The sequence below is a fragment of the Neofelis nebulosa genome, chromosome 2, assembly GCF_028018385.1.
Source record: "Neofelis nebulosa isolate mNeoNeb1 chromosome 2, mNeoNeb1.pri, whole genome shotgun sequence".
NCBI classification, from domain to species: domain Eukaryota; kingdom Metazoa; phylum Chordata; class Mammalia; order Carnivora; family Felidae; genus Neofelis; species Neofelis nebulosa.
Window position 1 is genome coordinate 157,124,611 of NC_080783.1, and position 14,579 is coordinate 157,139,189.

A 14,579-nucleotide genomic window follows, 5' to 3' on the forward strand; every position below is an offset into this window, starting at 1 on the left:
CTTTGATCTGTTCTCTATTGCTATTGTTTTGCCTTTCCCAGAATGTCATATAAATAGAATCATACAGTACATAGTTTTTTGAAACAGGCTTATTTCACTTATTGTAATGCATTTGAGATATAGTCACATTGCATGTCTAAATAGTTATTTTTATTACTGAGTAGTTATTTCATTGTGTGATTATACTGCTGTTCATTCATTTTCACTTTGAAGAACAGTTGAATTATTTGCAGTTTTTGGCAGTTGTGGATAATGCTGCAATAAACATTCGTGTACAGGTTTCTGTGTGAATATAAGTTTTCATTTGTCTAGAGTAAACACCCAGAAATGAGGTTATTGGGTTTTATGTTAGTTTCATACTTAATGTTGTATGAAATTGTTTTCCAGTTTAGCTGTATTATTTTGCATTCCCACTAGGCTATGTATGACAATTCCAGTATTACAAAATGTAAAACTCTAAAACTCTTAGGAAAAAACATAGGAAGGAGAAAGTCTTCATGACCTTTTGTTGGACAAATAGTTTTTTTAAGACATCAAAAGCAATATCCATAAAAGAAGGGACGCCTGGGTGGCTCAGTCAGTTAAATGTCTGACTTCGGCTCAGGTCATGATCTCATTGTTCATGGGTTTGAGCCCCATATGGGCTCTCGGTTGACAGCTCAGAACCTGGAGCCTGCTTCGGATTCTGGATCTCCCTCTCTCTGCCCTTCCCTGCTTGTGCATGCTCTCTCTCTCTCTCAAAAATAAGTAAACATTAAAAAAAAAAAAGCGCAAAGAAGACAAAGTTTTAAAAAAATCCATAACAGAAACAATTAAAAATTTTCTTGGCAAAAGACACTATTAAGAGATTGAAAAGATAAGATTGGGAGAAAATACTTGTAAATCAGGAAGTGCACAAAGGATCTGTTCAGAATGTATATATATAAAAAAAAACTCTCAAAACTTAGTTATAAAATCCCTTTTTTTCTTTTTTTTTAATTTTTTTTTTTTTAACGTTTATTTATTTTTGAGACAGAGAGACAGAGCATGAATGGGGGAGGGGCAGAGAGAGAGGGAGACAGAATCGGAAGCAGGCTCCAGGCTCTGAGCCATCAGCACAGAGCCCAATGCGGGGCTCGAACTCACGGACTGCGAGATCGTGACCCCAGCTGAAGTCGGATGCTTAACCGACTGAGCCACCCAGGCGCCCCATAAAATCCCTTTTTCAAATAATACCTTATTGGATGCAAAAACAAGGAAAAGCAAAACTCTTCTGATTGAAGTCAAGCTGGAGAGACTGAACCTCTCTTCTATTTCATCTTGGTTTCTTTTGGGATTTTTAAAAAAAAGTTTATATATTTATTTTGAGAGATCATGAGTGGGGAAGGGGCAGAGAGAAAGAGGGAGAGACAAAGTCCCAAGCAGGCTCTACACTGTTAGTGCAGAACCTGAAGTGGGGCTTGAACTCCTGAAATGTGAGATCATGACCTAAGCCGAAATCTAGAGGCAGATGCTTAACTGACTGAGCCACCCAGGCGTCCTTGGGATTTTTTTTTTAAAGTAATTCTCTTGAATGGTACTTTGACAAGTTACTTTAGGATAGTAAATTTTACTGTTAAGGATTCCAGAGAAAATGGTAAAGGACCTACCTTTTAAAAGAATGTTCTTCACTTGTTTTTCAATCCTAGCTCAATCTGCATCATCTCCAAAGAGGAAAAAACAGCATAAGAAATACCGAAGTGTTATTTCAGACATATTTGACGGAACAATTATTAGTTCAGTGCAGTGTCTGACTTGTGACAGGGTGAGTATGAGGGAATTATAATATGCAGGGAATTTCTGTCAAATGGTCTTAAAAAAAAAAAAACCCTGACAAATGGGATGAAAAGTTTAATTTTTTCTCCTTGCGACTTATGGTTATACATGTATTTCTTATGTTTACATCAGCATAAATTGATTCTAGGAGTAGAATTTATTTTTTGGAAGTAGTAGCAACATCAGTTTGAAAGGATGGGTCTTGACCTGTCATTGGACAGGCATGCATTAGCAAGAATTAACTCTGTTGTTCATCTCTGGTCACATGGAAAGGTGATATGTTGCTCAGCAACAATAAATGGTAACACATGCATATCCTCCCAAGGTTGATAAAATTCATATGCTGGGAAACTGTTGCTGTTCACAGGCACAAGGCTGTGAGTGTATCTTCTACATTTGGTGGTATGGCTTATAAATATTTTCTTTTGTTAAGATTACGGCTCAGATAATACAGGTAGTGTCAGATTCATGCATAAGAGCATAAGTTAAAATCATGAGTTCTTTAATCTTCCCTAAATCTATGAGTTTCTTTGAGCTTTTCTTAAGAGTGGTTTTGTTTCAGTGCAGTAATGAATTAAGGAATATAAAATGACTTATTAAAAAAACCCTCAAAAGTAAGTTTTCAGCTATTGTGGTAGGATCTTAAGTCAAATCTAAGAGCTACATCATTTTAATGTAGGCTGTTTGGGTACCAAATATTTTTTATTTTTATTTTTTAATGTTTATTTATTTTTGAGAGAGAAAGAGCATGAGCAGGGGAGGAAGAGAGAGGGGGACAGAATCTGAAACAGGCTGTAGGCTCTGAGCTGTCAGCACAGAACCTGACGTGGCACTTGAACTCACAAATGTGACATCATGACCTGAGCCGAAGTCGGACGCTCAGCTGACTGAGCCACCCAGGTGCCCCTGGGTACCAAATATTTAAATGGGATTATCTTGAATTGTTTTCAGCTTTTTAAAAGTTACATGCCAAGTTTTACATCTTTTTAAAAACCATCATGAGACGTCATTTCCAAAAACAAATGCAGTAATAGTTCTTACGAGTTTGGAGCTCAAGCTACAGTGGCTGGATGTACTTTTCTATGCCACAGTGTCCTTGATTAATGGGAATGTTAGTAGTAACTTCATAAGATTTATGTGAAGATTAAATTTAGAACAGCACCTGGTACAGAGCAAGTGTTTTTGCCATTGCTATTACTGTTACTGATATTTTGGGAGTTTTTTTGCTTATAAATTGCTTTGCAGTCTAAGATTTGTTCTCATAAATGTGTTGGATTATTTTCATCCCATTTTAAACACGAAACAATTTTAGGTGTCTGTAACCCTCGAGACCTTTCAAGATCTGTCCTTGCCAATTCCTGGCAAGGAAGACCTTGCTAAGCTGCATTCATCCAGTCACCCAACTTCTATAGTCAAAGCAGGATCATGTGGCGAAGCATATGCTCCACAAGGGTGGATAGCTTTTTTCATGGAATATGTGAAGAGGTATGTATGCATTTTCTTTGTACTAATTGAATGTTATAGCTGCTGTTTCTGCTGTACTGGCAGAACACTTCCTTTTTTTTTTTCTTCTATCAATAATGTTTCAGGTTTGTTGTCTCATGTGTTCCTAGCTGGTTTTGGGGTCCAGTAGTAACCTTGCAAGATTGTCTTGCTGCCTTCTTTGCCAGAGATGAACTAAAAGGTAAGAAATATGAAATAGTCTTCAACTATGGCTAAATTGTTTTGAGTCATCTAAAATACTAGTGGGACTAAATATAAAATGTGTTTATAAAAGCTAAGTTTTAAGGTGGCTTAAACAGTACTTGCCCATATATATCATCATCATAGTTGCCAATATCTACCATGGCAATATAAATATAAATAACATATATCATATCCTGAAATGATTGATACAAATTCCTGTAGTATAAGACAATATGGTGAGGGATTCAAAGAAGGGAATTCAACCCATATAAATGTTGTATATCAGGAGTACTCTGAATTCGTCCATAATATTTAAGATTTTCCACTGTTTTTGTGGGTTCAGCACCTTGCTGGAATATATAACAGGCAGTCAGTAAAGTCAGGAAAGGGTATTTTTTTGATACAGGCCTTCAAGGTTGAAAAGAGAGAAAGGAGAGGGTATTTTAGGCAAGGTAAACATCATGAATTGATTCTTGAGCAGAGACTAAAAAATGTGAGCTTTGTGTTACTGTGCTGCAAAATCAGCATATGGCAAAGTCAAAGAATTGCAGAACCAAAAAAAAATACAGTAACTTACTTTTATTTTGAGAGGAATGACCAGATCTGTTCTATTTCCAGGTGACAATATGTACAGTTGTGAAAAATGCAAAAAGTAAGTGTCATTGATAGTGCTTTGAATCGCATGTTTTGTATTATAAATGATATTTTTCTTGGTCACTTGAATTAGGTATGTGGAGTTAATTTTGCACCTTATTTAGAAAAATAAAGGCTAATAAGCTTTGTTCTAGTAAAAATAGAGAGACTGGCTCTTCTGTAAAACAAATTTGAGGTAAAAGTTTAACAAATTTAATAGGCTTATCTAAGATGTGAAAGTTTGTATGTATTTTGAGATATAAAATAAGTATATAATTTTGCATAAAACATCTTCTAAATATGGTATAAAACATATATTATGATGTATAATACACATTTTCATTATATGAGTTTGCCATCATAAATAGGGCAATATTCTCTTCTGGATGAACAGGCTAGATTCAGGATGTCAAAGTGACTATAAAGGCACATAGTTTCAAATCTGTATAAAATTCAGAAAGGTTATACCAACTTTGATGTTACCTGTTGTATGATGGCAGAATAGAAAGTTAAGAAAAGTATGGTATTGTTTCTTTACATCTACTACTAGCTGCCTTTTAAAAGTCTTATAATAAACTCAAGCTTTTAAGCCTTTGTGGTGCAAAGTTAGAAAAGTAATTGGAGGATTGAAGGCAGATATGTTTGTGTGAACTGAGAAATTTGTCTGAATTTCTGTAAGAGAAAAATAATGGGATCCTAATAAGAACTAGAACCTTCATAATAACAAACATCTTACTGTTTAGCAATAACTCCAGGGAAGTGTTGATCTGTAGCTATTGGTTCTCGTCATGCCAAAAAGGAATGGTATGTTGTTTGGTCAGTAAGGATTAAAAGCTGTTTTGTACTTTCTAGAAAAACATACACCTCTTATGAATTGGGAAGTATTTATTAGTTTGTCTCCTTGAAGCTGTAGCTAATAGATGAAGAGGGATTTGGCCTGGAGGGGCAACTTTCCTTGAAAAGCAACATGAACTAGGAAAAAGATACTAGTGAAGGTGGAAAAGAACCTTGCATCTGCCCCAAATCCAAAGTAGATACCTGTCAAGTATATATTAATACTCATTAATATTAACCACCCTTTAATTCAAGTTATTTGTTTCTACATTTAAGAGTAAAGATTCTATTGCCAGAATGGGATTGGAAAGTGGGAAAAATGGGTGAGGAGGATCAAAAGGTATAAGTTTCCAGTTATAAATTAAGTCATGGAGATATAATGTGCACCATAGCAACTATAGTTTATAATACTGTATTTCATATTTGAAATTTTCTAAGACAGTAGATCTTGAAAGTTTTCATTCATCACAAGAAAAAACATTTTGTGACTATATATGGTGACACATGATGTGATCTAAAATTACTATAGTGATCATTTTGCAAAGTGTACAAATATTGAATCATTATATTGTACACTTGAAACTAATTCAGTGTTATCTGTCGAGTATACCTCAATTAAAAATAATAATAAAATTTGGGGCGCCTGGGTGGCTCAGTTGGTTGGGCGGCCGACTTCGGCTCAGGTCATGATCTCGCGGTCCGTGAGTTCGAGCCCCGCATCAGGCTCTGTGCTGACGGCTCAGAGCCTGGAACCTGTTTCGGATTCTGTGTCTCCCTCTCTCTGCCCCTCCCCCGTTCATGCTCTGTCTCTCTCTGTCTCAAAAATAAATAAAAAAAATAAATAAATAAAATATTGGCCAATATAATATATTGAGATTTTATTTTACTCATTTTTACTTGATATCTGGATGTTATAAAGGCATAGCCAGGCCATAGACAGTAGCACATTTGTTTAAAAAAGTAGTTTTCAGGAGGTGCCTGGGTGGCTCAGTCAGTTAAGTGTCTGACTTCGGCTTAGGTCATGATATCATGGTTTGTGGTTTTGAGCCCCACATGGCTGTTCGCTCAGAGTCTGCTTTGGATCCTCTGTCTCCCCCTCTCTGCCTGTCCCTAATGTGTGTGCATGTTCTTTTTCTCTCAAAAATAAACAAATGTAAAAAAATAATAATTTTCAGGGTACCTGGGTTGGCTTAGCATCCAACTCTTGATTTTGGCTCAGGTCATGATCTCACAGTTTGTGAGATCTAGTCCTGGAGCCTGCTTGGGATTCTCTCTCTTGTTCTCTCTCTCTCTGTCCCTCCCCCTGCTGTCTCTCTCTCTCTCTCTCAGTAAATAAACATAAAATTTTTTTTTCCTCAAAGAACTAACTCCCTGAATTGTTATTACTGACAGCTTATTTTTTTTTTAATTAAGAGACTCCAATGTTTCATTAGTATTTTTTTTCTTCTTCATTTTTCTCTTTTCTCTTTTTTTTCCTCTCCTGTTCTGAATGATAGCCTTGTTGTCATTAGTATGTATTTTTAAATGGGTAGCTAGCATATAATTCAGTAGTGAGCATATTTTGTCCCTATGTTTTCTAAAATATTTTGCTGTATATTTACAAATACTTTGGGGCACCTGGGTGGCTTAGTCGGTTAAGTGTCCGACTTTGACTCAGGTCATGATCTCACATTTTGTGAGTGAGCCCTGCGTCCTGCTTCAGATTCTGTATCTCCCTCTCTCTGCCCCTCTCCTGCTTGTGCTCTGTCTCTTTTTCTCTCAGAAATAAACATTAAAAAAAAAATTAAAAATACTTTGTAGATTCATATGGGAAATAGGTTTACTTAAATTTGTTTTTTTTTTTCCTCTTTCCAGATTAAGGAATGGAGTAAAGTTTTGTAAAGTACAAAAATTTCCTGAGGTATGGGCTTTATTAGAATTAAGTTCATTTTGTGTTACAGGAACATAAAACATTAACATAATACAGTGTAGCATGGTTGAAGAACGGAGTGGTTCTGTTGACCAATTGTTATGTTCATATACCCTATTAGGATTATTCATTTTTAAAATACTGACTTATGGGGCACCTGGGTGGCTCAGTCGGTTAAGCAGCTGGCTCTTGATTTCAGCTCAGGGTGTGATTTTATGGTTCATGGGATGGAGCCTCATGTCAGGCTCTGCACTGACAGCACAGAGCCTGCTTGGGATTCTCTCTCTCCTCTGCCCCTCTTCTGCTTGCTTTTACTGCATTCTCTCTCAAAATAAACTTAAAAAAAATACTCAGTTACATACCAACTAAGTGCCCTTATCTGTAAAACTGTGTTGAACACAATTTAATCAGACAGTATAGGATTTTGCAGGTATAATATAAAATTAGAAAAGCCAGCAGGTTTGAACTTAGGAAGTACCAGGTTTCACCATTTCCATATTCTGATGTGTTTAGAATCAGGTTATCATCATTGTAGGGTGATGTGTAACCTTGACACTTAATTCAATACCTATATTTAATAGATTCCTTTATTAGTATATAAAACAATAGAATTTTAAATAATCTTATCTTTCTCTGTTAGATTTTATGCATCCATCTTAAAAGATTCAGACATGAACTGATGTTTTCCACCAAAATCAGTACCCATGTTTCATTTCCACTGGAAGGTCTGGATCTTCAGCCATTTCTTGCAAAAGATAGTCCAGTTCAGATTGTTACCTATGATCTTCTGTCAGTCATTTGTCATCATGGAACTGCAAGTAGTAAGTATGTAGGTTTGACATATGTCTAGATCAGGGGGGAAAAAAAGTAACGGTCTGCATTGATCTGTTAAATAAGACCTGATTAAATAAAAGAAATGTAAAAATAGATTTTTATTTTTTAGTTTTATTTTAATTTGGTTGTTATAAACAGGTCTGAAAATTTTAGGTAATTGAATAATTTTGCTATGAAGTTTTGAATACTAGAAATATTTTGTATAAAGCTTAATATTAAGGACTTTAACATGATCATTTTTGGGGGGCACCAGGGTGGCTCATCTGGCTCTTGATTTCAGCTCAGGTCATGATCACAGTTCGTGAGATCAAGCCTCACGTTGGGCTCTGTGCTAATAGCACAGAGCCTGCTTGAGATTCATATTCTCTCTCTCTCTCTCTCTCCCTCTCTCTCTCTCTCTCTCTCTCTCTCCCCCTCTCTCTCTCTCTCTCTCTCTCTCTCCCTCCCTCTCCCTCTCTCTCTCTCTCTCCCTCTCTCCCTCTCTCCCTCTCTCCCTCTCTCCCCTTGCCTTGCTTCTGCACTTTCTCTTTCTCTCAAAATAAATAAATAAAAAGATTATATTTTTCACTTTTTTTAAGATTACATTTTTGTCCTTGTTTTCATTTCCTCAGGTGGTGATGGTGAGGATACATACTGGAAAAAATATAGATGCATAGTTCTTGCTATATCTCTGTCTCTGCTAGGAACTGAGGATTCAAAAAGTACTTTAATTCTTGTGTTAATCTTGTATTGCTGAAATTATTTAAATTTTTTCAACTCAAATTCAGGTGGACACTATATTGCCTACTGCCGAAACAATTTAAATAATCTCTGGTATGAATTTGATGATCAGAGTGTCACTGAAGTTTCAGAATCTACTGTACAAAATGCAGAAGCTTATGTTCTTTTCTATAGGTAAGGAAGTAACTCTCATGGATAGATTATTTTGACAAATATGAAAGAACATCTCACTTTGGGGTTTTTACTTCTAAGACTTTCAAGATGTATTGCTGAGTAAAGATTAGAAATTGTTTTTTTCTAATTTCATTTTGTAAGTAAAGTGAAAGGTTGCATGCAGAATGATCTTTTGTTAAGAAAATGTTAAATCATTTAGTTGAAAGGTAAATGAATATATTTTGTTTTAGAAAGATTGGTTTTAATAAATTAGTCTCTGACAGTAGGAGTTAAGTACCAGATTTTCTCCTAAAATAGTAATAAAGGAGGTATTACTATAAAAATAGATCTTTGGTATTTTTCAGTATCTTGTAAAAAGATTACTAACTACTGAAAGAAGAAAGTAGATGAACTATTTAGGTTGATTTTATTAGCAAACATTTGAACGCCAGCTGTATACCAGTGGTTATGTAGATACCAGTAGTTCTGATACAGTGGTGCCCATTAGGGGTATATAATGTAGTTGGGGCTAGGGGTGGGGTGATACAAAATATATTTCTGTTGTATAATTCCCAAGCCTAATAAGATTCATAGTATTACTGTGTGTGCTAAGTCTAATAAGGAAGACGAAAAATCCATCAACTGATCGGATGGAGGAAAATGCATATTAAGTTTAATGAATCATTGTCCTTAATAGGAAGAGCAGTGAAGAGGCACAAAAAGAGAGACGAAGGATATCAAATTTATTGAACATAATGGAACCAAGTCTCCTTCAGTTTTACATTTCTCGACAGTGGCTAAATAAATTTAAGACTTTTGCTGAACCTGGCCCTATTTCAAATAATGATTTTCTCTGTATTCACGGAGGTAAGAAATCCTGAATTGGAAAGTAATGGTAGATGTTTGCCCTTAAATAATTTACAGATTAAGAAAGAGCCAAGAGGGGCGCCTGGGTGGCGCAGTCGGTTAAGCGTCCGACTTCAGCCAGGTCACGATCTCACGGTCCGCGAGTTCGAGCCCCGCGTCGGGCTCTGGGCCGATGGCTCGGAGCCTGGAGCCTGTTTCCGATTCTGTGTCTCCCTCTCTCTGTGCCCCTCCCCCGTTCATGCTCTGTCTCTCTCTGTCCCAAAAATAAATAAAAAATGTTGAAAAAAAAAATTAAAAAAAAAAAAAAAAAAAAAAAAAAAAAAAAGAAAGAGCCAAGAGTTTTCCTCTTCGACTTATTTTCCATTTCTTTATCTGCATCCAACTTAAATCTGTTTAATTCTCTAGTTTTAGAAATTGGCATTTTCTTCTATTTATAGGCAGTCTGTAGCCTCTTCATAGGAGAGATATTTATTGAGAACCTGTTCCAAACCCTGTGCTAGACCCTGAGAATACCAAAGACACTGTTTGTTTTCTAATTTCATAGTAGAGACAGATCCATACACAGCCAGTTATAGTACAGTGAGCACTTCTATTACACATTATTCTTCTCTGCTGAGAGGCATTCAGCTACCCCTTGTATCCATGATTTTTACCCTTTTGCCTAAATTAATAGCTGGCTCTTTTCCTAAGTATGGACATGTCCTTGGAATTTAACAAAAAAGCCTTGTATAGTTATTTGCTAAATATAACTTATGCCTTTGTGACTGGCTATGTTAGTGTTTGTTCTCATGATAAATAACATGTTAGTGTGATACCTTGATTAAATTTCATGGTTGAAGACTCAATATTCTTATTAATTAACTATTTTTGCAGTGAAACCACAAGAGATAGTAGGAATGTCCCGTAGTGAATATAGAAACCTAAACCTTGAAATGTTTCTGTATGTGAATTTATCTCTTATTATTTCCCTACTTGAAGTACTAACATAAGGCTCTTCTAGTTCTGAATCCCCCCATAAGCTTTTTATGGTATTTATCTGTGACTGCCTTTTATTATAGTTAGTTATATAAGTGCCTCATGTCTTTTGCTGGCTCAAGCTCCATGAAGGAAAGAGTGTCTCTTATTTTCCTTTGATTTCCCCCAATACACAGTCAATGCTTGGTAAGGATTTACATAAATTACTTGAAGATGTTGGTTACCTGATTTTTCTCTAACTACTTCAAGAAGTAGGTTCATTTTTAGGAATGTAGTCACCAGAAATACTTAATTTTTAAGAATACTGATTGAAAAATGCCAGTGATTAATCAGTTTAAAAATGAGTTTAACCTTTAAAAGTTGTATAAAGGAATTTAAGAATGAAACACACCCATCTAAACTTTTTTAGGCGTTCCTCCACGAAAAGCTGGTTATATTGAAGACCTGGTTTTGATGCTGCCTCAGAACATTTGGGATAACCTGTATAGCAGGTTTGTTTTTTTAAATCAGACAATATGGTATTATGAAAATCAGTTGGTGAAACTTGTTAAAAGGGGATTGTATTGTTTCACATATGCTCCTTATGCTTTATGTCGCTTATGTAGAAAATTCTCTTTTTTCCTGTCATTATTCACTCTGAAGTGAACAGGAAGACTTCATAGTTAACGTGGCCCAAGTCTAGATAATTAATTCTGATTTTTATGTTCTAATTATCTGTATCTGTAGAAATATATGGGTGATATTTAAGTCTGAGATTTTAAAGTTTTAAATTTTGTTTTAAAACATTTCATGTATAATTTCCTTACTGTGTTTTCCATAGTTAAATATTGAAAATATGGGGTTACCTGGGTGGCTCAGTCATTTGAGCATTGTACTCTTGATTTTGGCTTTGGTCATGATCTCACAGTTCATGAGTTTAAGCCCTACCTTGGGCTCTGTGCTGACAGTCTGGAACCTGCTTAAGGTTCTCTCTCTCTCTCTCTCTCTCTCTCTCTCTCTCTCTCTCTTTCTCTCTCTCTCTCTCTCTCTCTCCCTCCCTCCCTCCCTCCCTCCCCCTCCCTCCCTCCCTGCCTCCCTCCTTCCCTCCCTCTCTCTCTCCCTCTCTTCCTCCCTCCCTCCCTCCTGCCCGCCCGCCCCTCCCTTGCTTGTGCACTGTTTCTCTGTTGAAAATAAATAAACATTAGAAAAAGTTAAAAATAAAAAAAAAGATTCTCTCTCTCTCTCCCTTTGCCCCTCCTGCTCTTGTGTGCACACACACTCGCTCTCAAAAATATATATATATTGAAAATAATTCATTCCATGAATTCTTACTTAGAAGCCAGGGAAAGCCTCTTTCTGATTAAAACTTAAGACTATGGCTGCATTAACATGTTGTATTGTAATTTTTTGAAAGCCACCTCTTTTACTTTGTATTGTTACCTCTAGCGTATTTGGTAGCAGAAGTAGCTGTAAGGGAAAGTTAAAATATAAAGCAGGTTACTTAATACATTGATAGTCATCCTGATAAACATAAAATCAAGTTGTTATAATTATTTGATTTTTACGTTAGTTTAATTATGACTGAGAATTTTTTTGTGGCGGTTGATTCTTTACTAGGGATTTAGCCTAGTAAAGATTTCCTAGAACATGGACTTTCTTTAACATTATTATAATTATTAAATTTTTCTTGCTTTAGGTATGGAGGAGGACCAGCTGTCAACCATCTGTACATTTGTCACACTTGTCAAATTGAGGCAGAGAAAATTGAAAAAAGAAGAAAAACTGAACTGGAAATTTTTATTCGGGTAAAAGTTATGCTTTTCAAGTTGTAAATGTGATTTAGGATGAAGATCACTGACAATTAGCAGAATCATTAGGTTAATGAAATGATTAGATGAAGGAGTTGTAGGTGTTCAGGGTGTGTAACAGCCAGAGACCTCCAACAAGTCATTAAAATTCTAGTGAGTTAAGGTCTCCTTTTGTGGGGTTTTGTTTTCATGGATTGGTAAAAGATTTTGTTGTACAGATTGGTACTTGCAAGAAGTCTCCTTATTGAAATGGTAAATTACAGGTTTCTTTTAGTGTTTTTCTGGAAGTATCTACCCAGACTGGATTCTCTACTTCCATCTTTTTGTGAAATATAGTATTGTTTTGTGGGACTGTCTATTCTTTCAAATATACTCCTCAAAATGAGTATATTAAGAAGCATTCCTTGATTGCAGGCAACAATATGAAGGTCATTACAGAATCAGTAGGAAGAGCTAAACAACCAGGTTTTTGTTTGCTTGTGTGTTTTTTTTAATAATCTACTTGATTTTTTTAAGGAAGTTTAAACTGTATCTGTGCAGTTTTCACAGACTTACCAATACAGCAGAATTAGCCTTTGATGATTTGAAAGTAAATTGGATTATCTACTTTTTGAAAAGGATCAACATGCAAGTAAATTAAAAACCATTTTAATTTAAAATTTAAAAATGGGGGAGAGGTGGGCGATACAGGGATATATATATAGGTTGTGGTTATGGAATGAATAAGTCACGAAGGAATGTAGTCAATGCTACCGTAAGAGCGATGGATCAAGATAGGTGGTAGCTACACTGGTCGTGAATACAGTATAATGTGTAAACATGGAATCACTATGTTGTACACCTGAAGCTAATGTAACATTATGTGTCAGCTATACTCAGAATCATTTAATGTGTATATGCTGACTGAATGACCCATCCATATGCAAATTCAGGGTTTTTCTGTGTGCTTAGAGCTGTTTGATGGTCTTAGGCTCTGAAGGTTTAAAATACTATAGTGGTTGAGGAAAAAAGACATATTTAAACATGCACTAATGATATGCACTAATTCAGAGAGGCAAAATGAAGTAATTCATAGGTAATTAAGTAAAGAGGAGAAACTGTTGTAGTATCACTGGTTAATTATAGCAGATTACCAGTCTAGATGATGATGATGATGATTTTATATACACTGCTAGGTTTTATGGGGGTGCCTGAATGGCTCAGTCAGTTGAGCATCTGATTCTTGGTTTCAGCTCAGGTCATGATCTCACAATTCATGAGTTGGAGCCCCACGTTCGGCTCCGTGCTGGCAGCATGGCGCCTGCTTGGGACTCATTCTCATTCATATTCTCTCTCTCTCTCTCTCTCTCTCTCTCTCTCTCTCTCTCTCTCTCTTCCCCCCTCTCCCCTCACCCCCCCTCTCTTTTCTGCCCCTCCCCTGCACACATGCTTTCTGTCTTTCAAAATAAATAAGTAAACACTAAAAAAAATAAACAACCAGGATTTATGGACAAGGACTAGTACAGTTCCATTTATCTAGGTAACAATAAGTAAGTATCTTCAAAGTACTGTTGTCAGTAGCACAGTTCCAACTTTTTATTTATGGTCCAAAGTCCCAGTAGAGAATCCTAGTAGAGTTTTAGTCACCTGAGAACTATGTGCATTGATAATCCTACTAAGACTATATTGGTGGAGGGATGGGTTACTTTTTAAAAGAAAATTGAGATTCTTTCAGTAAAAAAGGAGAGGAAGTTGTTAAATAGACAAGAGATGGGGGTACCTGGGTGGCTCAGTTGGTTCGTGGGATTGAGCCCCATGTCGGGCTCTGTGCTGACAGCTTGGACCCTGTTGAGGATTCTTTCTCACCCTTTCTCCCTGCCCCTCCCCTGCTTGTTATGTCTCTAAATAAATAAATAAACATTAAAAGACAAGACATGAACAGTATGTTCCATGTTATGGCTGCCCAGCACATGTTCACACATCATACACATGTATACATACTTGCTTTTCTTCATGGATTTAGAGTTTTTTGTGTGTGCCCTTGCCTAAAGTAAAGAAATTTTCACACACACACAGGAAGATAATATAGGTATCAATTTGTGTATTGTGCTTAGGCCTCATTTGTTTCCTAAATTTAAGGAGGCAAGTTATAGTTGAATATTTAAAATAGTTCACTCCAGGGTGCCTGGGTGGCTCAGTTGGTTGGGCATCTGACTTAGGCTTAGGTCATGATCTCGCAGTTCACGAGTTTGAGCCCTGTTTTGGACTCTGAGCCTGCTTTGGATTCTGTGTCTCCCTGTCTCTCTGCCCCTTCCCTGCTCATGCTCTGTCTCTCTCAGAAATAAATAAACACACACACACACGCACAAATAAAATAGTTCATTCCATGAATGCTTGAATAAATGGTT

At 36.2% G+C, this 14,579-nt stretch overlaps 1 protein-coding gene across 5 annotated transcripts in view; it reads left to right on the plus strand.

Annotated features, from left to right (window-relative positions):
- Nucleotides 1-14,579, plus strand: part of USP33 (ubiquitin specific peptidase 33) — a 64,652-nt gene that overhangs the window by 39,075 nt on the left and 10,998 nt on the right. For 4 of the 5 annotated variants that reach the window (XM_058716917.1, XM_058716914.1, XM_058716913.1 and 1 more), the window contains 10 exons: nt 1,668-1,783; nt 3,107-3,279; nt 3,384-3,478; nt 4,099-4,132; nt 6,802-6,847; nt 7,497-7,677; nt 8,458-8,584; nt 9,261-9,430; nt 10,815-10,896; nt 12,081-12,189. In XM_058716917.1, coding sequence (XP_058572900.1) covers nt 1,668-1,783; nt 3,107-3,279; nt 3,384-3,478; nt 4,099-4,132; nt 6,802-6,847; nt 7,497-7,677; nt 8,458-8,584; nt 9,261-9,430; nt 10,815-10,896; nt 12,081-12,189 — 1,133 coding nt within the window. The remainder of the gene's footprint in view (nt 1-1,667; nt 1,784-3,106; nt 3,280-3,383; nt 3,479-4,098; nt 4,133-6,801; nt 6,848-7,496; nt 7,678-8,457; nt 8,585-9,260; nt 9,431-10,814; nt 10,897-12,080; nt 12,190-14,579) is intronic. The other variant, XM_058716916.1, reaches the window with a different exon arrangement.